At 43.0% G+C, this 27,894-nt stretch overlaps 1 protein-coding gene across 3 annotated transcripts in view; it reads right to left on the bottom strand.

The window, feature by feature from the left end:
* The window catches only part of piwil2 (piwi-like RNA-mediated gene silencing 2), a 95,304-nt gene that overhangs the window by 42,667 nt on the left and 24,743 nt on the right, over window positions 1-27,894 (bottom strand). For all 3 annotated transcript variants that reach the window (XM_015972008.3, XM_015972007.3, XM_015972009.3), the window contains exons 6-16: window positions 17,616-17,676; window positions 17,301-17,411; window positions 17,038-17,155; window positions 16,828-16,952; window positions 15,064-15,144; window positions 14,571-14,684; window positions 13,340-13,528; window positions 13,093-13,177; window positions 6,193-6,285; window positions 5,715-5,855; window positions 2,326-2,439 (exon numbers count right to left, since the gene is read on the bottom strand). In XM_015972008.3, coding sequence (XP_015827494.3) covers window positions 2,326-2,439; window positions 5,715-5,855; window positions 6,193-6,285; window positions 13,093-13,177; window positions 13,340-13,528; window positions 14,571-14,684; window positions 15,064-15,144; window positions 16,828-16,952; window positions 17,038-17,155; window positions 17,301-17,411; window positions 17,616-17,676 — 1,232 coding nt within the window. The remainder of the gene's footprint in view (window positions 1-2,325; window positions 2,440-5,714; window positions 5,856-6,192; window positions 6,286-13,092; window positions 13,178-13,339; window positions 13,529-14,570; window positions 14,685-15,063; window positions 15,145-16,827; window positions 16,953-17,037; window positions 17,156-17,300; window positions 17,412-17,615; window positions 17,677-27,894) is intronic.

Raw genomic sequence — 27,894 nt, 5'->3', positions numbered from 1 at the left:
TGTTTGGTTCAAACATTTCCATACATCAACTTTTTGTAAACCAGCTCTGTTTTTTAAGCGGAGGTATTATTTGGCAAATGAAATGTAGCCCTTCTGATATGCGGCCAATCAGATGGGTCCATTCACGTAATACGCCAGCCCCCTACGTAGACACTTACCCCAAAATTCCACTATCTCAGCTCCGCTCCGCCCCCGCTTTCCGCTGCCGCTCGCTTCCCTTGTTCGTCATGCTGGCTCAGGTTAACGAACGCACTTTGTGCTGAGGTTTCTAGAATCAGCGCTGCTTTCAAACGTGAACGTGACTCCGCTCTGTGTCGTTAAGCAGCTGATAGTAACCGGGCTGACTCCGACACGTGCGGGTGAACCAACCCACCGCTAGCCCCAGGCTCAGGTTAGCTTCCAGCTAAAAGGCTACAGCACTCTCCTCCCAGTCCCACCCTGCTAAAGATGGCCTGGAAAAGTTCCCCCACACATGAAAATGATTTTTCATTTATGAGCTTTTATAACCTTGTTTATCAGGATGGTTGATTTGCTGCTGCACATAAACTGTCAGTCAGAAGCTCTGCTAGCCGGTTATCTTAAGAGGAGCTAGTTCAATTTGTTAGCTTGTTATCAGAATCATAGTTGCAGTTTCATCATCTGAGCTGCTTTTTAAAATCTAGGTAAACTTGTTCAATTTGGGGTTAAAAACAAACATTTTCACATATTTTCCATGTAGTTTTTTTTGCCAGTTCCTCTTCTGAAAGGGAGACAATTGTTTTTCTCTTTCCCTCAGAAAATCTTAATATTCTCCTAGTTTGGCCCAGCACAGTTCACTTCCCAATTACAGCAACAGCCTTATATCAGAACCACATAAGTGGAGAAAATGCTCAGTAGCAATGAGAGAATTTGCTGTTGCATTTAAGTGATGTTAACTATTATTTAACATTTAAACTTATTTTCTGATTTTTTTTATTTATTCAAAAAACCCTGGTAAGGGATGTTTTTCTGTATTTGGAGCATCAGAAAAAGTTTTATGGAGAAGGTGATGTTTTAAAGTCACTGAGAAACTGCATGCATGCAGTTTGTTGTTTTGCTGCTAATACAGTAGCAGGTTCAGCTGCTAATACAGTAGCAGGGGCAGCTGCATAGTTTTGCAATAAAAATGGTATGCTGTAATGGAATTCATGCATTAGTTTTTGTTTGCTTTGAACCCAGAGCAGACGTCACACGCCAGACGACACCAACACTGCATACTTTAGTATTTGTTCATTTATCGTGAGTAATATCGATATCGCAATATTAAGCACTGTTGTCGAATATCGCAGCTTTTCCTAATATCGTGTGTTAAATTTACGTTATTTATTTAGTACGAGCATCGCCTTTCAGACAGATCTTGTCTCATCCTGGTACGAGAGCAGCAGCTGAACCCGGTGACACCACCAGTAACAAAAAACTGGTAGGGATTCAGACAATTTTAAAAATCAACTTCGGTGCAAAGTGAACCACTGTTTATAACAATGTTATAAATCAAGCGGGGGTGAAATTTGGCAAAGTTGGAAACTTGTTTACATAGGTGAACAGCCGCAGAGAGAACGTAAGCGAAAGTTTGTAAGCTAGTTAACATACCGCTCTCAATGAGCCACCCATAGCTGCCCTACTTCTTCTGATACAGGGTATCTGCAGGTTTAAGGGAGCCAAATTTAAGACTTTTTAAGACCTTTTTAAGGCCACTTTGACCAAATTTAAGCAGTTTTTTTTAAATTAAATTTAAGCTATAATTTCCAGCTATTGCCTGGAACGTCGCAAACGTGGGATTGGCCATCCAGTTACCATTAAACTTGCACTTTCCCATGGAGCAAGCTCCCACTAGCTTAACCAGCTAATGTACTCTTCTAAAAATAGTCCCCTTTCACTGAATGTGTACGGTTCCGCTTACGCCAACATCGAACACAAAAAATGCTGAACACTAACTAGAAATTCATGAATTTTTTTTAGAAATAAAAGAATCTTGTTTATTGGGTATTTGGTAATTTAAGACCTTTGGAAACTGTATTTAAGGATTATTTGTCATTTTTAAGGATTTTTAAGGCCTTAAATTTGGAAAAGCAAATTTAAGACTTTTTACGACTTTTTAAGGACCCGCGGATACCCTGTGATAACCGAACTGGGCTTGAACTAGGTGAAAAAGTGCAAAAGAAAGCAAAAAAACTATTTCAGGCTTTACTTTTCCCTTTGTTTACTAATGTACTGTTAACATGCTTTTGCCACCCAATATGGCAGAACCACATGAAGAAAAAAAATTATACGTATAACACTGCTATTTAGCACATTTATGATACTCACAGAGCTGATGGAAAAATCCCTCACAATCTCTCTGGACCAGGACACATCAGCACTAGTTGCAAAGGATGAGGTCTTAAGACTGATAGTTTCAGGAGGCAGTGTCCGGCCTTCAATCTGCAATGGAAAGAAGAGATGTAAAATTATGGTGGTGACTAGAAAGTATCGCTGGATCCCAATGTAGTCAATGAAAAAAACAAACAAAAAAAAAACACAGACATAACTTGAATCTGACAAAAGTAACAAAATAAAAACTATTAAATTTAACTCATGAAAGTCTGACGTTGCTTTTCAACCATGCTTCAGAATTACACCAAAAATAAATTCATGAGGCAGGCCTTAACAAAAATGATGGTACCCCAAACTTAGTATTTTGTTGCTCAACCTTTTGAGGCAATCACTGCAATTAAATTACTCCTGTAACTGTCAAAGAGACTTCTGCACCTCTCAGCAGGTATTCTGGCCCATTTCTCATGAGCAAACTGCTCCAGTTGCCTCAGGTTTCAAGAGTACCTTTTCCAGGTGGCTCAATAGGACTGAGGTCAGGGCTGACAGAAGGCCACTTTAGAATAGTCCGGTGTTTATTTTAGGGATGCACCGATGGATCAGCATTTGATCCCAATCGGCCGATGGCGCCCCCATCAGTTTTGATCGGAGTTTTCAAAATCGACCAAAGCAGACCGATCAGGTAGGGTTGTCACGGTAACCGGTGTGGCGGTAAACCCCGGTAAAAAAGTTGACAATAATAATAACCATCTTGTTTAAAAAAACTATTATCTCGGTGGATTACCGTGGCTGCGGTGTAGGCGCGGTGACCCTTACCAGCCACCGTATCATCTGCAGAAGTTGCCGGCGGCACATGCGTGCTTTGTTGTTTACGACCAAAACTTTCTTGAAGCTAAAGCTGAAATAATGGCCAAAGGAGGAGATGGCAGTGGTCAGGAGGACATTTATTATCCCTCAAAGAAGACAAAGTGGGAATTACGGGCATCTTTTGGATATTTGAAGAATGCCGAGGGACAGTTTATAGAAGACGGCTATCCTCTTTGCAACACGTGCAGAAAAAGTGTCTGTGAAAGGCAGCAACGCTTCAAGTCTCATGACACATCTGTGTGACCATCACCCACAACTCTACAGTCAACGCAAGGCAAGCTAATGTTAGCGTTTTAGCTAAAAAGCATGATCCAAGGATTTGGGTTGAGGGAGAATGCAACGAGTCGCTATATAAAGCAGCCGCAGCGCCGCTACCTGCATATAAACACTGTCGCGGACACCCCCATGTTGAAATGACGTTTTGCATTACGGGGCTCCCAGGGGCAGATAAGAGTTGGTCTCTCTCAGAGAATCATTGTGAATTTAACAATGATTACTGCCTGATGACATTTTCCCACATCTGCAAAGCTCACTGGAAGGACACAAACCGAGGACAATATTTTCCTGATATAGGGTTTATTACTCAAGTAAGGGTAAAAAAGTATCTGATTAGAAGGCTACTTGAGTACTGAGTATCATCTGATCTAATATTTTTAAAATGATGACATCAAACAGACATAAAATAAGAAGTTATGGGCAAATATTGGTATTTTAAAGACTAAAGGGAAAAATGTAAACAAATAAACAACATAATCAAAAAATAACACATTTTAGGCAAAATTTAGACACAAACTGAGGACAATATTTCCTGACATACAGGGTTTATTTAATTGTGTGAAAATGTAGCACATTAAAAAAAGTATCGCGATAATACCGAAAACCGTGGTAATTTTGGTCACAATAACCGTGAGGTAAAATTTTCACACCGTGACAACCCTAATACAGACCATTTTAGATTAGGTTACATTTCCTTTATTCCCAGATTATGTAGTTTGTAGCACTCATTACAATGTTGAAGAAAATTTCTGGCCAATCCACGTGATCAGCATTCTTTGATATCGGTGATCGGCAGCAAAAAACCTTTTCGGTGCATCCCTAGTTTTTTTTCTTGTCCATTTCTGCGTGTTTGTAGCTGTGTTTTGGGTCATTGTTCAGTTGCAAGACCCATGACCTGCGACTGAGACCAAGCTTTCAGACACCGGCCAGCACATTTCTCTCTAGAATCCATTGACAGTCTTGATTGTACCCTGCACAGACTGAAGACACGCTGTGCCAGATGCAGCAAAACAGTCCCAGAACATAACAGAGCCTTCTCCACGTTTCAAAATAGTGACAGATTTGATTTCTAGACAGGCATACGTTTTCTGTCTCTGAGCATAGAGATGGTGTGCCTTGGCAAAAAGTTCCATTGTTGTCATATGTGCTCATAGGACATTTTCCCAGAAGCTTTGTGGCTTGTCAACGTCAGTGTTGGAAACAATACTTTAAAAAAGCAATTAGTTATAGTAACTCCTAGAAGGGTACAGCTGCAAACCCACAGAAAACACAAGAGCAGCAAAAGATGAAGCAGAAAGCACCATAAAGAAATCAGCCGTAACAGTTCACTGCATAAGAGAAAACCATATAATGGACTGGGACAACACAAGGATCATAGACACCGAACAACAAAAATACAAAAGATAGATAAAAGAAGCTATCGAGATAAGGAGACGTGGATGTGGGACCATGAACAGGGACGATGGAGTTTACACGATGGACCGCGCATGGGACTGCATCGTCGGAGAGGGGAGAGCGGGCAGCAGAGGGCAACAACATCCTCTGCTGCCCGCTGATAAACGGAGAAGGAAGTGATGCTACCATCAGCGTCAGCTTGAGGAAATTTGCAGCCGCAAACGAAACGTAGCAGGAAAACAGGTTAACAGAACTGCTCTGTGTTTTAAAAAAGAACTACAACATGGAATTAGAGAAACGACAAAGCAAGAACACACCTAAGACTGTGCGTTATTATCGTGTGATTATTCAGTAAAACAATGTTTATTTTATATTTCCACATCAGGTTGATGCAGTGACAGCTTGCTCTAGTTGTATTGTTGTGTGTCCCTTTTTTTAGTTTATTTTTCTCTTTTTGCAGGTCTAGAAGTAAACTCTTGTTGATCATTGATTGTTGATTTTTGCTTTTATCTTTTCCTTTTCAAATGAATTAAATAAAAACATACATTTATTTGTAAAAACTGCCATTGGTCAAGGACATGTATGTATTTTGTTAATAAATATGTCTGAAACAATTTTTTACTTCATCCTTGCTTCAGCGTAATAGCTTAATGTTTTGATGTCATTTTCTGTCTGGTTTGTAAATGTTACTGTACGTTATATTATGCTCAAGTTTGGTTTGAAGAAAATCATGGATAACATTAAAATCAAAATTTCAGCCAGAAAATTCAATTATAATAATTTCAAGTCATAATAAAAGTAGGTAATTTTGTTAAGTTTTTTTCTTTATGGTAAATAAAAATGTGTACCGTCAGGATTTTTGAGTCCATCTCCAATCCCCATCGGTCAAGCTCCTTCAAACTCTCAGGACTGCTAGCAATGTTCTTCAGAAGTTGCATGATGGAGTGGGTGTGCTGTGCACAGCTTACATTGATGTGCATGGTCAAGTCCTGTAATATATCAAAAAGTCATTTTTCACCAACATTCAAGCCATGTTACAGCCCGAATATTATTAGAAAATGTATAAATGCATATGCAAAGTGAATACAATATTATCTTCACGTTAAATTTGGTCACTGAAAGGCAGTTGACATGCATTGTTATAAATGAAAAGCTAATTCAAAAAAGTTCAATTAGAAAGTCAAACTGAACTAAATCTAAGCCCATTAACGATAGAAGAGATTTCACATCACATAACTGCCCACCAGGTGGCCATCTTCAGCAAGAGAAAAAAAAAAGAAAAGAAAAGAAAAAAACATGAAGTTAGTGCGGGTTAATCAAACATACTTTCATTGCTTTGAAGTCCTTCTTCATTTTCTCAGGAATTCCTGTCATGAAGGTAAGCTCTGGAACCAGGAGAATCTCTCCAGTGATGATTTGCTACAAAAACAGGCGTTGGATGAAACACAGCCAGTGAGTAAGATTAAACCCATTAAAGCACAGGGTTTCCTCCAGAAAATGAGTTTAGCCTGGCCACACCGGCATCGGGCGAGGGGGGGGGTGGGGGGGTGGGGGGGGTGTCACGCTCTGTCCCGCAGCACTCCTCTGCTAGAGTGGGGGTGTTGCACACCTTCCGCTGTTTCTCACCAGTATCAGCTGATGGAGGGCTCTAGTTTCAGTGCGCCTTTCATGTCAGCGGACACGGCAGGGTCAGGGAGGGGGCGGGGCATGACACTTAGCCTGGCGGGTGGGCAAGCAAAGCCTGGCAGGCCGCCAGGCTTATAAAGCACTGGGGGAAACCCTGAAGCAGCTTTCCAGTTTTCCCCTTTCAGAAATTATGTATGATTTGTCAGAAACCCGTCAAAATGATTTTCTTATCATGTACTGTGATAATGTAATGTAAGCAATACATCTTTTTTTTGCCAAGCACGCCCCCTGCCCCGCAGAGCACCATGCAATAGGAAACTGAGCGCTGACCAGAACTAACCAATAGCGTTAGACTACCGCTTACTTGCTTCAAATTTAAGGAATACCTCTGCTGATGCAGAGTTGATGAACTTTTCACGGACAAGTAAGCCTCTAAAATACAAATATATGACAATGCAACATAACATGAGAATAATACTCATAAAACGAGTTTCAGCTCTGTTTGTTGGCTACAGAAGCACATTTATAAACAGAAACTTGAAGACGCCATCTTAAAAAACAGAAGGGAGTGTGAAATGCTTGTCAGCCACTAGATGGTGCCATCGAATAAGAGAAATACTCCAGAAAGAAGCTTTAAATAATGACTCAATTCAATGCTTTGATCCACTCATGAACCACATTTCATATAGACATTAGGGTTGCAAGGATTAACCGGTTTGAATATTAACCACGTTGTGAAAACCTGCGGTTACCCCACAATAAAGATGTCTCCAACAAAGCAATAAATAAATAAATAAATAAAACAATAATTTGTGAAGCAAAAGCAAAAGTGAACAAACGCACGCAGCAGATTAGAACCAGTGTCAACAACCACCGGGACTGCTCCGTTTCCACCTAGGTAGTGCTTCAAATCTCCTGTGAGGGAATATTTTAGACTCCCAAAGCTGCTAAAAGAGAAATTCTGAATGGCGGCTCGTCAATCTGCTGAGCTGGCAGAAAAAAAAAGTTGCGACACTCCCAATTCTCTCAGATTATCACACATGAATTCATTCTACAAAGTTGAAGTTGAGAGAAACTTCCTCAGAGCAGAGATGGAAGCCGGTAACTGAGGCAAATGTTTCACATAAAAACACAATATGGCTGGTAATATGCTTGAGTGGCTGTTACAAATTTTTCTTTCCCAACAACTGTGGCTGGTAGAGAAAATTTTTAATTTCCACCCCGGCTCCATGGTAACAACAAATAAGAGTTGTTGAAGTTGCAACTAATGCAGATGCACCTGGCTCTGTTTAGTGTAAACGACAAATAAACCGGTTATTATTTAACCATGGTTAGTGGGCAGGGCTGTACGTTGACATTTTTAGTTTATAGCACTAGGTCAGAGGGTTTGTAGCACAGAACAAAAAGTTGTTGCACCAGCATAAAAAACTTGTTACAATCTCTAAAAACCAAAAGTAGCTATTACAATTACTTAAAACACACTGACAAACACCAGTAGTGCATATAATTAAAACAACCACCAAAGCAGATTCCTGGTAGCGCGAGTCTAACCACTTGACAATAAAGCTGATTCTGAAATATCTTCAGTCTTGTCAGTGTAATTTCGAAAATAACTTTTTATTTATTAAAATTAGTGTAGATTTATTGATAAATGTCCATCCTCCACAGCATAGACATAGAAGAGTAGACACCACGCTGATCGCTACTGTGTATGATAGTCACATTTTTGTGTCCTACTTTTTATAAACTGCATGGTTAACAGTAGTGCAGCTCAATTAATCGAATTTTAATCACAATTACGATATGAGTTTTGAACAATTATACAAACAAAACAAGCCGATTATTTGCTCCTCCCACTTGCGCTGCCCTGAGTTGCAAATGAAGCGCTCCTCCCACAGTGTTGCCAACTTGGCGACTTTAACGCTATTTCTAACAGCTTTTCAGACCCCCTTCTTGATTTTTTAAATCTTAAAAGTACCTAGCGAACACCTCAGAAACATCTCTGGTAACCCTTAGCTACTTTCTGGATAACTGTCGTTGACATTTCCTGCAGGTTAGCTAAACACTCCGCCTGCGCTCCGGACTGTTCTTCAGGACATTAGGAAAGGGAATGATGTAGTGATGTGTCAGTCGCTAAAGACAAGGCTCCCAGAGTCGGCTCCTTGTTGGAGTAACCAGAGTGAGTGACACACACTGGACCTGCGGGCTCCTGAGCCGCAAAAAACGGCAAAATGTGCGCGTGCGGCGCGCTAAACACACATGCAGCTTGCCCCTGATTGCTGTGGGGCCGGGTTGGGGGTGGGGGTGCAGCTGTGGTTGGGAAAATGACCGTAAATCCTCTAATATTGGCCTGTATTCAATTAACAGCCGGGTCTCATATTTTGGCCGGTGTCTGAGTCGGCAGAGGTGAATAATGGCCAGTATTTTATTGTGGCCGGGTGGAATGTGGTAACAAGCAAGTACGGGGGGCGGTTGTGTCATCCGTCTCACTTTTGATTTGCCAGTGATAGACCGCGAGGGTAACTTTAACCGCGGAGACGAAAATTTGATATCAAGTTCAAAGAGAACGTGCGGATTATGCTGCAGAACACTGGGGAGCAGTAGCAGGGGTTGTATGAACTAGTCGACTTCACTATAGTGACTTTTTATGCCTGTCATCGACTAGTCGCTGTCACGTGATAATGACCGACAAGAAGCAGCCCTCAGAAAAGACAGCAGCGTGCTGTCAGCAGGTGACATGCTCCTGCGCGTCGGGGGGGCCATTACTGACACGCGATCGTTCATGTCAGCTCATTTCCTTTAATGTTTTCTGTCTTTTATTTGCGCCTGATGCGTTTCGCTGCTGTGGAGTGGGGCGCATCACCTTGTCCTCCGACGCACCGATCACTGATGCGGCCGGCAAGCAGCGAGCACTCCGCTGTTTTTGTGGTCGGTAGATCTTTTAGAACTGCAGTTCAAATATAACTCATAAGGTATGCAGGTTAGCTAAACACTCTGCCTACCCAATAGGTAACTCATATATGAACCCAGGTAGCAGTTTTTCTTTAGGATTGAGAGGAGATGCAGGAAGATAATAAACAGAGACAGGACAGAAAAATGGTCAAATAAAAACAAGTTATTTTTGTACCTGGTGGTTGCAACAAACAGACACCATTGAAGGTAATCAAAAGTGAGGAACAGAAAATGAAATAATTATTTTAATGTTTAGAGCAGCAGGAACTCAGAGGCTGCAGGCGCATCAGAGAGTATGCAGCCGCTGCGCAGAGGGAGGGGGGAGAGGGCTGAAGCAAGATGCAGAAACTACAGTTGTTAAAAAGAGACGTGTTTAACTTAGAAAATGTGGATGCAATTTTAATTGTCAGAAACTCCAGCGAACCAACCAACTCCCAACCAACTGGAACCCCCCAGGGTTTTGTTCTGAGCCCCCTGCTGTACTCTTTGTACATCCACGACTGCGTGGCCACTACCAACTCCACTGCCATCATCAAGTTTGCTGACAACACTGTTGTGGTGGGTCTGATCACCAACAATGATGAGTCGGCCTACCTGGAGGAGATTGGAAATCTGGAGAACTGGAGCCAGAAGAACAATCTCCTCCTGAATGTCAGCAAGATATGAGCCAATTGTGGACTTTAGTACAAAGTAGGGCTGAAACGATTCCTCAAGTACCTCGAATAACTCGAGTAAAAAAAAAGCCTTGAGTCAAATTCTCTGCTTCGAGGCTGCGTTTAATTCATGGTTAATTAATTCATGGCTTTGCAATTGCCCGGGGTCATGTTTCACCCGGACCGAAATAAGTGACGCACATACACACTGCACTGAATGCACAAGCGAATATAACATCCATATGTAAATGTCACTTCTGCGAGCGGACTAAGAGGTCCGCTATATATTCTGCGGACACTGTGTGACTTTTTCGTTTGTAGCACTCAGTTCCAGCTCACACTGTGCATCTTGTAGCAACACATTGGACCTAAAATTGTGCTAAAAATAGCAGTTTTTACACAACGGACTTTTTATTGTGTTGTTATTGATGTCTGTTGTCCTACGGGTACACAGGTATTTTTGAGTGGCGGTGGAAAACGAAAGAAAGTAAAAAAATGTTTTGTGATCAGTATAATTTGACATAACCACGGCAAACATGCTTTCTCGACAATCCTTGTAATTGTGTGAGAAAAAAAAAGTGTAGAAATTAAAACGGACGTGTGTTAATAAGGAAATAGCTGGTGAGCCATGTTTGCGCATGCGCCGTGAGCGGTTCTGGTGCTGGTAGATTCTAGCGCGAGGGGGAAGTCGGCTCAAGTTGTATACTTATTTTTTGCACAGGCATTTGTTCACTGTGTAATAAAGTTGAAGTGTGTAATAAAGTTGAAGTGCTGAAGTTTTGAAAACTAATTTTGAATAAAACTTCAAGAATAACTGGCAATTGATTGCTCATTTTAAGAGGCCTTTTATATTTTGTAACATGCTATTTTATATAATGGTTTACAAACAGAAAAGGGTAATTTATTAGAGTACTCGATTAAACGATAAATGGTTCGATAGAGTACTCGATTACAAAAATATTCGATAGCTGCAGCCCTAGTACAAAGCAGGAGAGGAACTACCTGACCCCCGTCATCAACAGGAGCCCAGTGGAGAGAGTGGACAGCTTCCGATACCTCGGTGTTCACATCACACAGGACCTGTCATGGTCCTGTCACGTCAACACCATGGAGAAAAAGGTCAGACAGCATCTCTACCATCTCAGATGCTTGAGAGACTTCAGAATGCCCTCTAGGGTGCTCAGGAATTTCTGCTCCTGCACCATAGAGCATCCTTGCTCTCACTTGTAAGTTGTTTTGGACAAAAGCATCTGCTAAATACATAATCATAAACATCCTGACGGGAAACATCACAACCTTGTTTGGAAACAGCACCATGCAGGACAGACGAGCTCTACAGAGGGTGGTGCCATCAGCTGAGTGCATCATCTGCACTGAGCTTCCTGACCTGCACTTAATCTACAGCAAGCTGTGCTGGACCAGAGCCAGGAAGATCATGAAGGACCTCAGCCATCCCAACAATGGACTGTTCTCTTTGTTGGGGTCTGGGAAGCGAATCCGCACCCTGAAGGCCAACAAAGGCCCTGTCCACACATAGCCGGGGATCTGCCAAAACGTAGATATTTTCCTACGTTTTGGCGGCCTGTCATCCACACGAAAACGGAGTTTTTTCACACGAAAACGGATCTTTTTAAAAACTCCGGCCAAAGTGAAGATCTGCGTTTTCTCCGTTTTGGGTGTCTGCGTGTGGACGGACAAAACCGGAGTTTTAAGGTCCGCAGCGTCACTTTCCGCGACAAAAAAATGCTGACATCACGTGTGCGACCTGTGTTTACACTAGCCGGCATCACGGAAGCCTTCAGAGCTGCGCTCTGTCACTACCCGATCCATCAATTGTCCAAGCGCTTTCTGCTTGTTTGTTTTTGCAAGAGGAATTACTGCTCCTTGCGGAAGACCACAGACGAAGGACGAGGTTAAGAACGGGGGAAGTACTGCCGCCTACAGGTCTGGCATGTCCTTAACAACGTATTTATCCGGGTACGTGTGGACAGAGTCTGTTTTTAAAACGCGGTGGTGTGGATGCAAGTTTTTGGAGGGGCGGATATTCGTTTTAAAAAAACCCCGGCTACGTGTGGACTAGGCCAAAGAGAGACTGAGGAGGAGCTTCTTCCCACAGGTGATAAGGTCTCTCAATCCCACCACCACACAGGACTAATAATATCCTTTTAAACTTCCAACGTTGACATTGACTGGACAATCATGGACACATTCATACACACTTGCACGATATATTTATATATCTGGACCATTGTATAAGACACTTTAATAAGTCACTTTTTATGCATATTTGCACAACCACTGTCACTTTCAAATTTTATGTATATCAAACTTTTTCTTCTATAGTTCTATATTTTGTAATAACCATGCCTTTATTTGTAAAGTTTATTTTACTAGTTTAATTCATTTTCTTTATTATTTCTCTTTTATTTTAGGTCACTGGGGGTCGTATAAGAATTTCACTGCATTTCGTACTGTGTATGACTATGTATGTGACAAATAAAATTTTAATTTGAATGTTAAGTGAGTATCAAAAGCTAATGCAGCAGATAGAAGACTATTTTCATAAATTTTTCTGTTATAGTTTTTACATGTCAGATTTGTTAAGTGTTCTCAACAGCAAACTTATAAACATTTAAGATGAGAAAACCAATTAAGTCCCTAAAGATAATAATTATGGAACAATTTAGCATCTTGTGGAGTGATGAACCTATAAATTCTTTTTTGTTTTGTTTTCTTAAGTTGAGTGTGAAAACATCCCAGGATGACTGCCCCAGATCTGATGAATGTTGTTACTGCAGAAAGGATATTTCCAGCCAAAAGGTTTACAAAAAGATCTTGGCTTCCTTTCATCTATGCTGCAAACTCATTTGTCTAAGTAGCTAGTGGCCAACAGGTGGCAGTATTAGTCTGTGACAAGAATTAGCGTACATCAGCCAAGTAGGGTTTACTTTGAAATTATTTTTGAGACTTTTACATTATGAATAGAGGTTCTTACCCTCCCTCCTTGGTTGGACCTTTCTTTTGGGTGGTGCACAAGTAAAGGTTGGGTCATTTCTTTGATAGTGATGCCATAGTTCTTGCTGTAGGACCAAAACAATGCAACAATTTACACTTACACAAAAAAACCTATCGAAGGCTAGCTACTACTGACATTTACATTGCTAATCTGACAAAAAAAACTACCGTTATTTAAACCCACTTGCTCACTTTTGGTGAGTTCAGACACTGTGTACAAGACTCACCTGTAGTAGCTCATAAAGGTGGTTTTGGTACCATCCATCAAGGTGAATGTGTCCTTAGGAGATTTATTCCAGTCAATGGCATCAATGCGATATGTGCGGTTGTTGTAGCGGGTGATAACAATGCTGCCAACAAATTCTTTGGTGCATTCATCTTGAAAGTTCTCCTTGCTCTGTTGGTAAAGGTTGTTCCTGCAGCAGATTGGAGTATAAAGTCAGTTTCTGTTGTGGAGCTGCAGAGCATTCACTTACTTACATTGATCAGTATCATTTATATGAAAAAAGATATGGTCCTAAAATTTAAACACTAAAACCTCAATTTTGTTATTGTGTTTTCTTTGAACAGGATACGAAAAGTTGTAGTCAGGACAAACCAAATATGTTTCAAAGTTACGTCTCACAAATATTCCTGTACGCTTAAGGAAAAGTCTGGAGCTTGGGAAGAAGAGATTCTTCGGTGGAGTCTGTGATTTCTAAATGAGTTTTAAATAAAATTTTTACAAGCAAATATCAAATTACATGACAATCTATACTAGGGTTGCAGCAATTAATCTGACTATTAACATAAATATCCTGTTAAAACTTCTACAAGAATCTTTTTTGTCTTTTTACAGATTCAAAACAGGCTAACAGACTAATCTAATTAAGGATATTTTAAAAGTTTTATACTGTAATTTAAAAATATCAGATCATTTTGATTTAGCAAATTCATTTGTTCTGAAAAGCAGCAATAAATATCTAATGAAGTTCAAAACCTTCATAGAATGTGTGTGATTTCTATATGTTAGTACAGATGGGAAAACAAGTCAAGAAAATTATTTCCTTGCCTACAATCGTACCACCAAAACATCTAATCGTCGCAACCCTAGTTTAAAATCACAATTATTTTTTATTTAAATTGAGGTACAATATATGTGTGATTTGGGGTGTAAGGCAAAGTGGACCAGAAAAAAGCCTTTAAAGCCCCATTCACTTACATTCATTTAGGCTCCCTATTACAATTGAGAACAAAAATGATTCTCTAAAACAGACAAGTACAAGCAGAAAGCTTTTCTTTAGACAACAAAACCTGACATGTATTTTCATTGGCCAATAGCGTCTTTGTTGTATAGTTGGTTAATTTTTGAATACATTCCCACACCAAACGAACATGAAATATAAAACAAAAAACAAAATTTCCTGTCAGTTTTAATAAAATTATCTAACTTTCATTGTAATTTCCATGTAAACTCACATGACATTCAGCACAGAGTCATTACGAAGAACTTTGTGAGACACATCCACGGACAGGTACAGACCTCCATCTGTACGCTTGATGCTGGTTGAATAACCTGGCCACACTTGAAGTCTACAAACCACAGAAATAACAAAACTGAGCAGCAATAACAATTACAAAATTCTGATTATAAAGTTGAAACAGGAAAAATTACAATATGGTGCTAAAGTTTATTTATTTCAGTAATAGATTGAGAAACCATTTAAAGGCTCAGGAATCCTTTGCAGGTGTTTAGGATTCATTAGCTGATAAGTGTGTAACACTGAGTCTACAATAATGAACCTTTTCACAATATTGTAATTGTCTGAGACTTTGAATTTGAGGTTTCATGAGCTGTAAGCCATAATCATCACAATTACAACAAATTAAGGCCAATTACTGACATAAATTAACTTTTGCATTATATACAAATTTTCGAATTCCACTTGCATTTAACAAAAACAGTACTGACCGATGTTTATCAATGACGACGGCGCTTTCTGGATCATAATGATTTCGTCCCACCAGCTTCAGTCCAAGTATTTTCATTACCCTTAAAAACAAGAACAGGAGTCATTTTCTGTCATTTAATAATCTTTACGATACAAAGAGTGCTTCTCAATGTCAAGGAACCTCGCCTTAATGTCTTGGTCCCGCCCCGGTTGCCTAGGAGATACGTCATCAGGAACCGCCAAAAGCATGTTCCAATGTTTTTGGTCTGTCCTTTGTTTTCCTGTCATTAAGCTAACATTGGAGGTGTTTTGTTGCCTTCTCTCAAAACATTTCCCAGAATACAGCGCAGTATTTTCAAAAGGATAGCTGATCAGGAGCTGGCAGCTACTCTGGGGGCAAATTTCCAGTTTAAATGCAAGTCCACTAATTGTAGCCATCATGTGGATATCTAAAAAGTTTTGTTTAGACCCAAAGCAGTTGATTAGTTGCTTAGTAGTTTCAGCTTTGGTAGCTAGCAGGAACTAAAATGCTTACATATTTAATTTTATCAATATATACACAATACAAAAAGTAAAAGGCTCATTATACATTTATATTGAAACTTATACACTGAAAATATAACTTTACCGTAAATGTCACGTGACGTGACCGCCGTGGAAGCTGAGGTAAGCCTATTCCATTTAACCATTTTTTTTTTTTTTTTACCAAGGAAGGACAGTGTCCTCATAAGAAAGGCGCCTGGCCTACAAACGCACTGCCTTGGTAGACAAGACACCTTGACATTGAGAAATACCCCAAATCTTATAAGAACCAGTAGAGGGAGTCATTTTCTCTACTATCATAATGTTTGCGCAGGTTGGAGGAGTTTGATAGCCTGGCCTGCCTGACTCGTCCTCTGTTGAATTCTGCACAGAGAAAGCGACTGGTAACTCACAGGTAGAGAGCCACATGAGGGGCGGGACTAGGCAGCTCAAAAGTAACCAATCAGAAAAAAGACGGAAATGCTGACTGTACCGCGCGACGATGTAGTTTTCTAGCTGTAGCAAAAAATAAAAAATAAAATAAAATACAAAAACGCATCTGGCAATGGCGCAAACATCTTTTTTTTTTTAGAAGAAATGCTTTTAGCGCTTCTACTTGTTGTGGTTTTAAAGACATTTGGGTCATTTAGAACAGAGGAAAGAGCCGCAGTGAACTCCACCACTGTCTTCGTTGTTTATGAGAAACTGAGCGTCTCTGTGTGTGACATCTGCGACGCTGTAGTTTTAGCTGTAGTCAAAAATAGTCTGGTGACAGCGCAAACATCTTTCTTTAGAAACAAGGCTTTTGGCGTTTCTACTTGTTGTGGTTTTAAAGGCGTGTCCAAGTAATTTGGACCAGAGGAAAGAGCAGCAGCAAACTCCGCTTCAGTCGCCATGTTCGACAAACTCTGCGTTATGGTATGTGACGTGCGCTACTCAGCGCTGATTGGCTTGGTTAGAATTCTCACAGGGTGGGGTTATTTGAATAAGAGAGTTTCCAGACCCTTTCTCTGTGCAGAATTAAACAAGAGGAGTCTGGCAGGCCAGGTGAGGAGTTTGAAGGTAAGATTTGATTCATTCTGCTGGGTTTCTTCTATAGGGCAGCTTTTTTTAACTGACAAATGAATCTGGACTTGCTTTGATCTTAAACTAAACATTGTTACTTTCAGCTGAAGTGAATTGGTGCAATACTAAAAAAACAGTCATCACAGATACACACGTACACAAAGATGCCACTTTGCAAAAAGGTATTTGAGGAATACCTTCTGAGCACCACGTTGTAGAAAGGAATGCAAAGATCTGAGGTGGGCGGCAAAATCTTTGTCAACTGGATTTTGATTTCTATTTCCTCATTATCGGTCCGTCTCAAACTCTTGAGCACAACCTCCTGCATGTCATGAAAAAGTTACAATAAAACACATTTTGAAGATTTTGATCATTTTAGTCAGCATCAAAATGATTGTGAAACTCACATCACTCATTTTAACTGGTAGGTAGAGTATGGAACCATCAAAAGCCACCACTTCCCCGGTGGTTGGACGATGATCTTTCAGCATTCCAAAACGCATCGCCATTGATTCAACATTTGGACTTATAAGGTGGAGATAAAACACACACACACAAAAAAACTCAAATAAAAAGGAGCATCAGTCACTTTTTTTCTCCTTCGGTTTTACATAGAAACTACATTTGAAACTGTTTTAAACGGAAGCAACACTAATGTAACAATACTTACATGAATGTTACATGGTACTGGTACACAGCGTCATTCTTGCACTGAACTGCGATGTGATTTGACCCTATGGAGATGGGGGTTCCTTTGCTCCCAGCTTTATTAAGTGGTACACTAAATGGAGAAAAAAAATGTACCACACAAAAAAATATATCTACTATTCATTAATGGAGTCCCTGGCACAAATAGAATTTTTTGACTTCTAAATAAACAATACAAGACTACAAAGAACATTTATGGATGACTGACATCAATTGGCCTTTCATCTTGGTTTGTCACCGCCTAGAGATTAAAGCACAAGACGAGTTGAATACTTACGGCAATGCCTCCATTTTTAGGTCACCTTTTGGTGGTACAGTAGTCAAAAGAACAGAGGCATCTGTTGTCAAAGACATAGAGGGCAAAACACTTACAAAATGTTAACATCACATCAGAAAACATGTATGTAATTATGATCGAAGGACACCAATACAATATACAGGTGAAACTATAAATATTATAATATGATGCAAAAGTCAATTTCCAGATGTGGACAAAATTGTTGTTACCCTTCGATCAAAGAAAAGCACACTCACAGAAATAACTTGAATCTGACAAAAGTAATAATAAAAATAATAATAATTATGAAATTTAACTAGTGAAAATCAGACATTGCTTTTCAGTCATGCTTCAGCAAAATTATTCTAAAAAATAAACTCATGGAGCAGGCCTGAACAAAAATGATGTTACCCCCAACTTAATATTTAGTTGCACAACCTTTTGAGTCAATCACTGTAATCAAACAATTCTTGTACCCGTCAATGAGACTTTTGCACCTCTCAGCAGGTATTTTGGCCTACTCAGGAGCAAACTGCTTCATTTGTCTCAGGGTTGAAGGGCACCTTATCCAGACAGAATGTTTCAGCTTCTTTCAAAGATCAATAGGTTTGAGGAGAAGTCTCATACAAGGATACTTTAGAATACTCTGTTGTCCTCTTAGCCATTTTTGGGTGTTTGTAGCTGTGTTTTTGGTCGTTGTTCTGTTGCAAGACCAATGACCTGCGACTGAGACCAAGCTTTCAGACACTGGCCAGCACAGATTCTCTCTAGAATCCCTTGATAGTCTTTATATTTCATTGTACCCTGCATAGATTGAAGACACCCTGTGAAAAATACAGCAAAGAAGCCCCAGAACATAAAGCCTCCTCCATGCTTCACAGTAGGGACAGTGTTTATTTTTATTTTTTTCCCCGTGTCCTGTCTGGCTGTGAAGCAAACAGAATTAATGTCTGAATGCTGGTGACAAGCCTTACAGATTTACTCTCAGGTGGAGCATTAAAGTTTCTGCTTTTAATGTCACGCCTGATACTTAAAACTTTATTGTTTTTTGAATGCTTTTTAATTCCGACCAGACACGGAGACAGAGGTGAAAGAGAAAAGAAGAGACGGGGGGGGGATCCGATCCACAAAAATAAACATTCAATGATGAACAAGGGGTCGGCTTCTAGACCTGCTGAAAAGGGACACACAACAATACAAAAGGAGCAAGCTATCACTGTGTCAACTTGATGAAGAAATAAAAAATCAACATTGATTTACTGATCAATCACACGATAATAAGTCAGTGCATTAAGTGCCAACTACAGCCTTAAGACATGTGTTGAACGTGCCATACTTATGAGAGCACCATGTGAGCACCTGTGTGCGAACCCGCGCTTGTGCATGTAAGGTTTCTCTATAGGAGCGTCCAATAGAGTGTGAGGGGCCACAGATCTGCCCCCCAAAGATATGTAGGAAATGGAAGGAGCTCCAAGTCTCAGAGATCCAGGAGCTGCTCCAGAGTGCAGGGACCCCCGGGAGACTGCAACCAGAAAAGCTCCTGCCCCCCTCAAGAGGCACAGATGATTGCCCCAGGGGGCCATAACCAGCAGCCGGTGGAGTCCCAGGGGATATCAGCGGCAAGCCCACCGGCCCGCCCGCAGCCTCCCACCCCTATGTCGGCTGAGCCCGGAACCCAGCGACCTGGGACCCAGGGGCGACCAGCCCCGCCAGGGACCCAACAGAGCTCAGGGACTCAGATCCCACCAGGCAGCCACCGGGATTAATCAGGCAGACGCAAAAAATCTTAAACCCCCTGACCCGGGAGCCGTGAACACTCAGGCAGACCAAGGCACCACACCCCACACCAAGGGGGAGGGGAGGCGAAGATGTATTGACCCTTTGCACCGACGTCACCTAATCACGTGGGTCCACCATGGTGGACGGCAAAAGCATGTAAACAGTGAGCAACACATTTACTAAACAATGGGAAAAGTAGAGCCTGAAATTGTTTTTGGATTCAAAACAAAACTCCTTCAGCATTCCTTCTAATTCATACCCAGTTTGGTTATCAGAAGAGGTAGCGCATCTAGCCGAGGCTTATAGAGAGTAGTATGTTAACTAGCTTACCAACGTTAGCTTTTGTTCTCTCTGCAGCTGTTCACCGATGTAAACATGTTGCTGACTTTGCCTAAATTCACCCCCCTGGATTTATAACTTTATGTTGTTAACAGCGTTTCACTTTACACCAAATCTGATTTTTAAAAAGTCTGAATCCCTACCAGCTTCTGTTGCTGGTGGTGTTACCGGGTTCAGCTGCTGCTCTCACACCGGAATGAGAAGATCTCTGAATGCTGACGCTCATTTAAATAACGTAATTTTAACACACGTAATCATAATTCGGAGCTTTAATATTGTTAATAATTGTCTCGCTTTACACTACAGTGGACGGAGCGCATCCTCCGTGGTGAAATACCCATCCATTAGGATTATCAATAACTTGTATAAACACATCACATTTATCCCTGTCCCTGTCTTCCTCGTGAAATAAATGAACGTTAATCTTACCCGGTAAAAACATGTTCGCTGCAAATCTGAGGCCTGCTAGTCCGCTTGATTGATTGATCGCTGCAATTCATCTCAGTCTTCAGTCTCAAAGTTATTAAAAAGAAAAAAAGAGTTGAGTTTGCGTCCTTGTCTCTTAATGCAGCCAACCACGCAGCAAGCCAAAACCATTTTACTGTCAAATCAACTAAATAAAAGTGATAAAAGGCTACAAACTGGCTTGTTTTGACTACCTTCACTTGAGTTTCTACGGGTGTAAACGGTCTTTTTGCCGTCCATCATGGCGAAGGGGGCGGTCATATGAGTGGCGTGACGTCACGTGCAAAGGGTCAATAGCAGCAAAACAAGTCCCAGGAGAGGGGAGGAGTCAAAGGCCCCACCTGACATATACAGTCATACACAAACAGTTACACACTACCTCCCTCATGCTCACACATACACATACAACCTAAGACTTACAAAAATGTACACCAGACACCCACTCATGCTCACCATACACACCCTATTCAGTCTGGTCCTGGTACTGCTGCACAAAGGGCACAACCATCACCGGTTCCCAGAGTTCGACCCTTTCTGCTAGGGTGCTGATGAGCAGGCACCCCCGCCCAACGCCGAGCAAAATGACCCACCACCCCAGACCCCAACCAGACGGCCAGATCCTCCTCCTAGCCTCCAGCCCCGGGAAGCCAAGCAACAACAGAGGTGTGCTAAGACCCCTAGTCTCCCTCCCCCTGCTCCAATACAGTGTTGGTGTGTGTTGATAAGGTGTATTCGTGGTTGTGGTGAGCGGGCAGTGCAGGCATCGTCTGGCCTACGCCAGCTGATGTCACCACACCACCCCTCTTCCCCGCACAGCCCTCTGTGCAGTTTAAAATTGGAAGTGGGCACCGGCAATTGGGATGAGGCTGAAAGATCCCCTTGCCAAAAGCCATTGAATATACGCACTCCCAAGGACCTAAGTGTGTGTTTGCACGGAATGTTGTTGAAGTGTTTAATGTGCAAATAAAATTGGGGGGCAGGCTGCCACAGGAATGCGGAAATGGGGTCCACCCCCCAAGATCCTATGTGCATGTTTGTGTGATGATGTGAGGGAGCAGGAGGAGAAAAATGTGTGTGGGGATGGGGAGGAATGGCTGGTTGGCATAAGCCCTCCAGGGAGCCAGCTCCCCCACTGGCCCCAATAGGCACCTCCGTTGACAAAATGCCACCCAGGGCATGGAGACCCCCAGCCCATCTTGCCAGGGCCTAAAGCAGCAGCATCGCAGAAATCCACAGAGTCTGAGGGAACAAAAGCAGCCCCACCCCAGCAGAATATCTACTCCCATCCCTGCATTTGCACAGCTTCCAGAATATATAAGACATGGGACGTCCAGGTAAGGTTGGGTCCTCCCCCTCCTGGACATCCCCCTCCCCCGTGATGGGACAGCAGAGGAGCCAAGGTCTACCTGAGGCCCCTGAGCCCGGGCCAGGCACTGCCGCATGTTCCCGCCTTTTTCCCGGCAGTGTACATGTCATGACCCGACCCCCAAGGCCCCGCCCAGATCCCCCACACGGGGCCGGCCACCCCTACACTCCGAGCCCCCAGTGTTTATTGCTTGATATGCTTAATTTTCTTTCTGACAAGAGCTGATGTGCCTTGGCAAAAAGTTACATTTTTGTCTCATGCGTCCATAAGACATTCTCCCAGAAGCATTGTGACTTCTCATCATGTAGTTTAGCATATTCCAGTTTGGTTTTTTTATGATTTTTGGTCGACAATGGTGTCCTCTTTGGTCGTCTCCCATGTAGTTCTCTTTGGTTTAAATGACGAATGGTGCACTCTGACACTGTTTCTTGAGCTTAGATCTCTTTAGAAGTATTTTTGGGGCACTTTTGTTACCATTTGGATCATCAGTTTTCAAATTTGTCAATATTTTTCTTTCCCCCCCAGATGCCAGGTTCAGGAAGGTTGCTATAGTCCTATGGATTTGAAATTTCAAATAATATCCATTTATCCACTCTCTTCCGCTTAACTGGAGACAGGTTGCGTGGGCAGCAGCTTACACAGGGAGGATCCAACTTCCCTCTCCCCAGCCACTTGGGCCAGACCCTCAGCGGGAATCCCAAGGTATTCACAGGCCAGCCGAGAGACAGTTCCTCCAGCGTGTCCTGGGTCGGCCCTTTGGGTTTCCTCCCAGTTGGACGTGCCTGGAAAACCTTACAAGGGAGTCATTCAGGAAGCATCCTAACTAGTTGTCCGAGCCACCTCAACTAGCTGTATGTGCAAATAGAGACACAAAAATATCTAGACATTTGAAGATGGCTTTAGCCTTTACCTTTAACACGCTTGTCCCACATTAACTATTGGACACTTTTATAGAGAAGCCTTACAGTGGGGCAAAAAAAACAATTTAGTCAGCCACCGACTGTGCAAGTTCTCCCACTTAAAATGATGACAGAGGTCAGTAATTTTCATCATAGGTACACTTGGCACCATAGGTACAACTGGCTGAACAACTTAACTCCTTTTATGCAAGGTTTGAAGTGCAACACCCATCCCCCACACCCCCTACTGCACAGGTTTCTTCAGCCACTCTGGTGTCACATGCCTCCCCCATCACCTTCACCACTGTGAATAGTACAGTCCCCGCTGACTATCCCTCCCCCTCCACTGCCTTCTCAGTGACAGAAGAGGACGTGCTTAGGGTTTTTCGTAAGCAAAACCCACAGAAATCCCCGGGCCCGGACGGTGTCTCCCCCGCAACCCTGAGACACTGCGCAGAGGTACTGTCTCCAATCTTCACGGACATCTTTAACATCTCCTTGGAGTCCTGCCATGTTCCAGCCTGCTTTAAGCTGTCCACCATTGTCCCAGTCCCTAAGAAACCCCGTATCACTGACTGAATGATTACAGGCCTGTGGCGCTGACGTCTGTAGTCATGAAGTCTTTTGAGTGCCTGGTCCTCCCTCATCTCAAGTCCTTCACCTCCCCCCTCCTGGACCCTCTGCAGTTCGCATACAGAGCCAATAGGTCTGTAGATGACGCCATCAACCTGGCCCTCCACTTCATCGTGCAGCACCTGGACTCCCCGGGAACCTACGCTAGGATCCTGTTTGTGGACTTCAGTTCTGTGTTCAATGCCATCCTTCCTGCTCTGTTCCAGGATAAGCTCTCCATGCTCAACGTACCCAATTCCACCTGCAGGTGGATCACCGACTTCCTGACGGACCGAAGGCAGTGCGTGCGGCTGGGGAAGAATGTTTCCACCACTCAGACAATTAGCACAGGATCTCCACAGGGCTGTGTACTTTCTCCTCTGCTCTTCTCCCTGCACACAAACTGCTGCACCTCGAGCCATGACTCAGTTAAACTGATCAAGTTTGCGGATGACACCACCCTCATCGGGCTCATCTCTGACGCCTACAGGAGGGAGGTGGAACGGCTGGTGTACTGGTGCAGCAGCAACAACCTGGAGCTCAATACTCAGAAGACAGTGGAGATGATTGTGGACTTCAGGAAAGTCACAGCCCCATCTCTCCCCCTCGTCCTGACGGGCACCCCCGTCACCACTGTGGACTCCTTCCGCTTCCTCGGACCCACCATCACACATGACCTTAGGTGGGAGCCATCCATCAGCTCCCTGCTCAAAAAGGCCCAGCAGAGGATGTACTTTCTGCGGCAGTTGAAAAAGGCCAAGCTGAGATGATGGTGCAGTTTTACACGGCCATCACTGAGTCCATCCTCACCTCCTCCATCGCTGTGTGGTACGCTGGAGCCACAGTGAGGGACAAACATAGACCGCAGCGCATTGTGCGCTCTGGTGAGAAGGTGATTGGCTGCAGCCTTCCATCTCTCCAGGACCTGTACGTCTCCAGAACTCGGGGGCGTACAGGTCGGATAGCAGCTGACCCTTCGCACCCGGGTTTCAGACTTTTTGAGCCGCTTCCCTCAGGCAGGAGGTTACGGTCCATCCGGACCAGAACCTCCCGCCATAAGAACAGCTTCTTTCCATCTGCCGTTAGACTTGTGAATAGATTATAAACACACAACCATGCTCGTCTTCAGTACTCGACACAACGTCACGTTATCGGCCATGTTACCATTACCTGCCATTTTTTATAGCTGAAAGTTTTATTCTAGTTTTATTATATTTTATTCTATTTTTTATCTTATTATTCATGTTATATGTAGCACATTAGTACCGAAGCAAGTTCCTAGTTTGTGAATTGTTTGTTCACTGACAATGGCAATAAACCTTTTCTGATTCTGATTCAACTGTGAAAGACAGAACGTGGAAAAAAAAAATCCATGAATTCACATGGCAGGATTTTTAAAGAAGTTATTTGTAAATCAGGGTGGAAAATAAGTATTTGGTCACTTCAAACTAGGGCCTGCACGACTTTATTTTTTTTAAAATCGACAGTCAAGTAATGAAAGTCGAGTCGACTTCGACTAGTCGTTGATGACGTCATACGCCGGAAGCGGCGGGGGGGTCGGTCGGTAGGTTCGCTGGAATTTTTTGACAATTAAAATTGCGCCCACATTTTCTAAGTTAAACACATCTCTTTTAACAACGGTAGTTTCTGCATCCTACTTCAGCCCCCTCCCCCTGCGCAGCAGCCACAAACTCACTGATGCGCCTGCAGCCTCTCGGAGTTCCTGCTGCTCTAAACATTAAAATAATTATTTCATTTTCTGTTCCTCACTTCTGATTACCTTCAATGGTGTCTGTTTGTTGCAACCACCAGGTACAAAAACTAACTTGTTTTTATTTGACTATTTTTCTGTCCTGCTTATTATCTTCCTGCATCTCCTCTCAATCCTAAAGAGAAACTGCTACCTGGGTTCATATATATTCACCTTATGAGTTACCTTTGAACTGCAGTTCTAAAAGATCTACCGACCGCTTAAACAGCGGAGTGCCGCTGCTCGCCGGCCGACTACAACGGGACCGTTTTTGCTGCGGAGTTCGTGCCGGAGCGGAGCGGAGATAGTGGAATCTTGGGGGCGCGTCACCGGAGGACAACAGGTGATGCGCATCGCTCCGCAGCAGCGAAATGCATCAGGCACAAATAACAGACAGAAAACATGAAAGGAAATGAGCCGTCATGAACGATCGCGTGTTTAATTTGTTTTTGAGGTGGTGACACCTGATTTGGCGGTGCTCAGGATGCAATGTCTGGAGCGCACGTCAGTGATCAGAGCGTTGCATGCACAAACTGGTTAAGATTAGGATGGGGGTGAGGGGAAGGTTAAATTGCAAGAGGGAAAAGGTCACAGTTTGGTTAAATGTCCGTTTTACCGCCGGTGTCAGTACCGCACAGCGCGTCGCCTCCGCCTCGATCCAGACGCGCAGGGGCTCGTCACCTGCTGTCTTTTCCGAGGACTGCATCTTGTCAGTCATTATCACGTGACAGCGACTAGTTGATGACAGGCATAAAAAGTCACTACAGAGCCGTGAAGTCGACTAGTCGACTATTTCGTACAACCCCTACTTCAAACAAGGAAAATCTCTGGCTCTCACAGACCTGTAACGTCTTCTTTAAAAAGCTTTTCTGTCCTCCACTCGTTACCTGTATTAATGGCACCTGTTTGAACTCATTATCTGTATAAAAGACACCTGTCCACAGCCTCAAACAGCCAGACTCCAAACTCCACTATGGCCAAGACCAAAGAGCTTTCGAAGGACACAAGGAAAAGAATTGTAGACCTGCACCAGACTGGGAAGAGTTAATCTACTTTAGGCAAGCGGCTTGGTGTGAAAAAAATCAACTGTGGGAGCATACAAGTCCACTGATGACCTCCCTCGATCTGGGGCTCCACGCAAGATCTCGTGCCGTGGGGTCAAAATGATCATGAGAACGGTGAGCAAGAATCCCAGAACCACACGGGGGGACCTGGTGACTGACCTGCAGAGAGCTGTGACCACAGTAACAAAGGTCACCATCAGTAACACACTACAACGGCAGGGAATCAAATCCTGCAGTGCCAGACGTGTTCCGCTGCTGAAGCCAGTGCATGTCCAGGCCCGTCTGAAGTTTGCCAGAGAGCACATGGATGATACAGCAGATGATTGGGAGAATGTCATGTGGTCAGATGAAACCAAAGTAGAACTTTTTGGTATAAATTCAACTCGTCGTGTTTGGACGAAGAAGAATACTGAGTTGCATCCCAAGAACACCATACCTACTGTGAAGAATGGGGGTGGGAACATCATGCTTTGGGGCTGTTTTTCTGCTAAGGGGACAGGACGACTGATCCGTGTTAAGGACAGAATGAATGGGGCCATGTATCTTGAGATTCTGAGCCAAAACCTCCTTCCATCAGTAAAAGCTTTGAAGATGAAACGTGGCTGGGTCTTCAAACACGACAATGATCCCAAACACACCGCCCGGGCAACAAAGGAGTGGCTCCGTAAGAAGCATTTGAAAGTCCTGGAGTGGCCTAGCCAGTCTCCAGACCTCAACCCCATAGAATAACTGTGGAGGGAGTTGAAAGTCTGTGTTGCTCGGCGACAGCCCCAAAACATCACTGCTCTCGAGAAGATCTGCATGGAGGAATGGGCCAAAGTACCAGCTACTGTGTGTGCAAACCTGGTAAAGACCTATAGTAATCGTTTGACCTCTGTAACATAACCTTTGTTGGCAATAACAAAGTATTGAGTTGAATTTTTGTTATTGACCAAATACTTATTTTCCACCCTGATTTACAAATAAATTCTTTAAAAATCCTCCCATGTGAATTCATGGATTTTTTTTCACATTCTGTCTCTCACAGTTGAAGTGTACCCAGGGTTTCCCTTACATAGGCGCAGCCGTGGCGGCCCGCCACGGCTGAAATCCCACCGCCTCGCCTACAACATCCCAAGTTTTATTGATGGTTTTTTTTTTTGCGCCGTTTCCCGAAGAAGCAGCGGGAACTACTGTGTTGTTGCTTGTGATCACAGCTGGCAGGTAGCAAGGAGGAGGAGGCAGGGCAGGGTGGTTACAGCTATGAGCGTACAGGATAAAGCATTTTTGACGAATACGAGAATGAAACGAGTGTAAAACTCGTAAATATCTGTAATCGTGCTGAATGAAATCCTCATTGGGTAACTGACTTTCTTCACGCTCTGTGATTGGCCAGTCAGATAGAGCGCCAGCCCCTCCCTACACACAAAACTGCAGCCGAGAGCTCCGTCAGCTCGGCCCAGGCATCAACGCACACACACATACAGTAAAGCCGGGTGTACACTGTGCGACTTTTTCACTTTTTTTAGCAGATTTTCCAGTCGTGCGAGAATCCACAAGATCGGGGAGAGTTTTGCGCTGAGCGTCGTGTAGTGTACAGGGGGTTACGAGAGGCGATTAACACCACGTGACCAGCTACCGATCAGCAATCGTGAGTTCACATGGACTTCTGGAGTGTTTGATATTTATCTCGTTCCTCATGAGGGTTGAAGCGGCGCAGCGAGCAGCTGCGACCCAAAAAGTATCAGAATCACTCACGGCGCATTCGCAATCATGCATCAACTCTGCTCACCCGCTATTTCCCCAATAACACACGCTGTTCGTTTTTATTTCTACACGTTTTTTACTCACAATGATTGTCAAGAAAGCGTGTTTGTCATGTTCATGTCAAATTAAACTGATCACAAAACACAGATTTACTTTCTTTATTTTGTTTCCTCATCCAACCCCCATAAATCCTTGTGTGTCCTCCTGCAGCACTCCCGAAGGACAACAGGCAAAACAAGACAAAAAAGTCTGACGTGTT

This window comes from Nothobranchius furzeri, chromosome 17 (assembly GCF_043380555.1).
Source record: "Nothobranchius furzeri strain GRZ-AD chromosome 17, NfurGRZ-RIMD1, whole genome shotgun sequence".
Classification (NCBI taxonomy): domain Eukaryota; kingdom Metazoa; phylum Chordata; class Actinopteri; order Cyprinodontiformes; family Nothobranchiidae; genus Nothobranchius; species Nothobranchius furzeri.
Note: the sequence above shows the minus strand (reverse complement) of the source record. Positions and strands in the feature narration are given on the sequence as shown.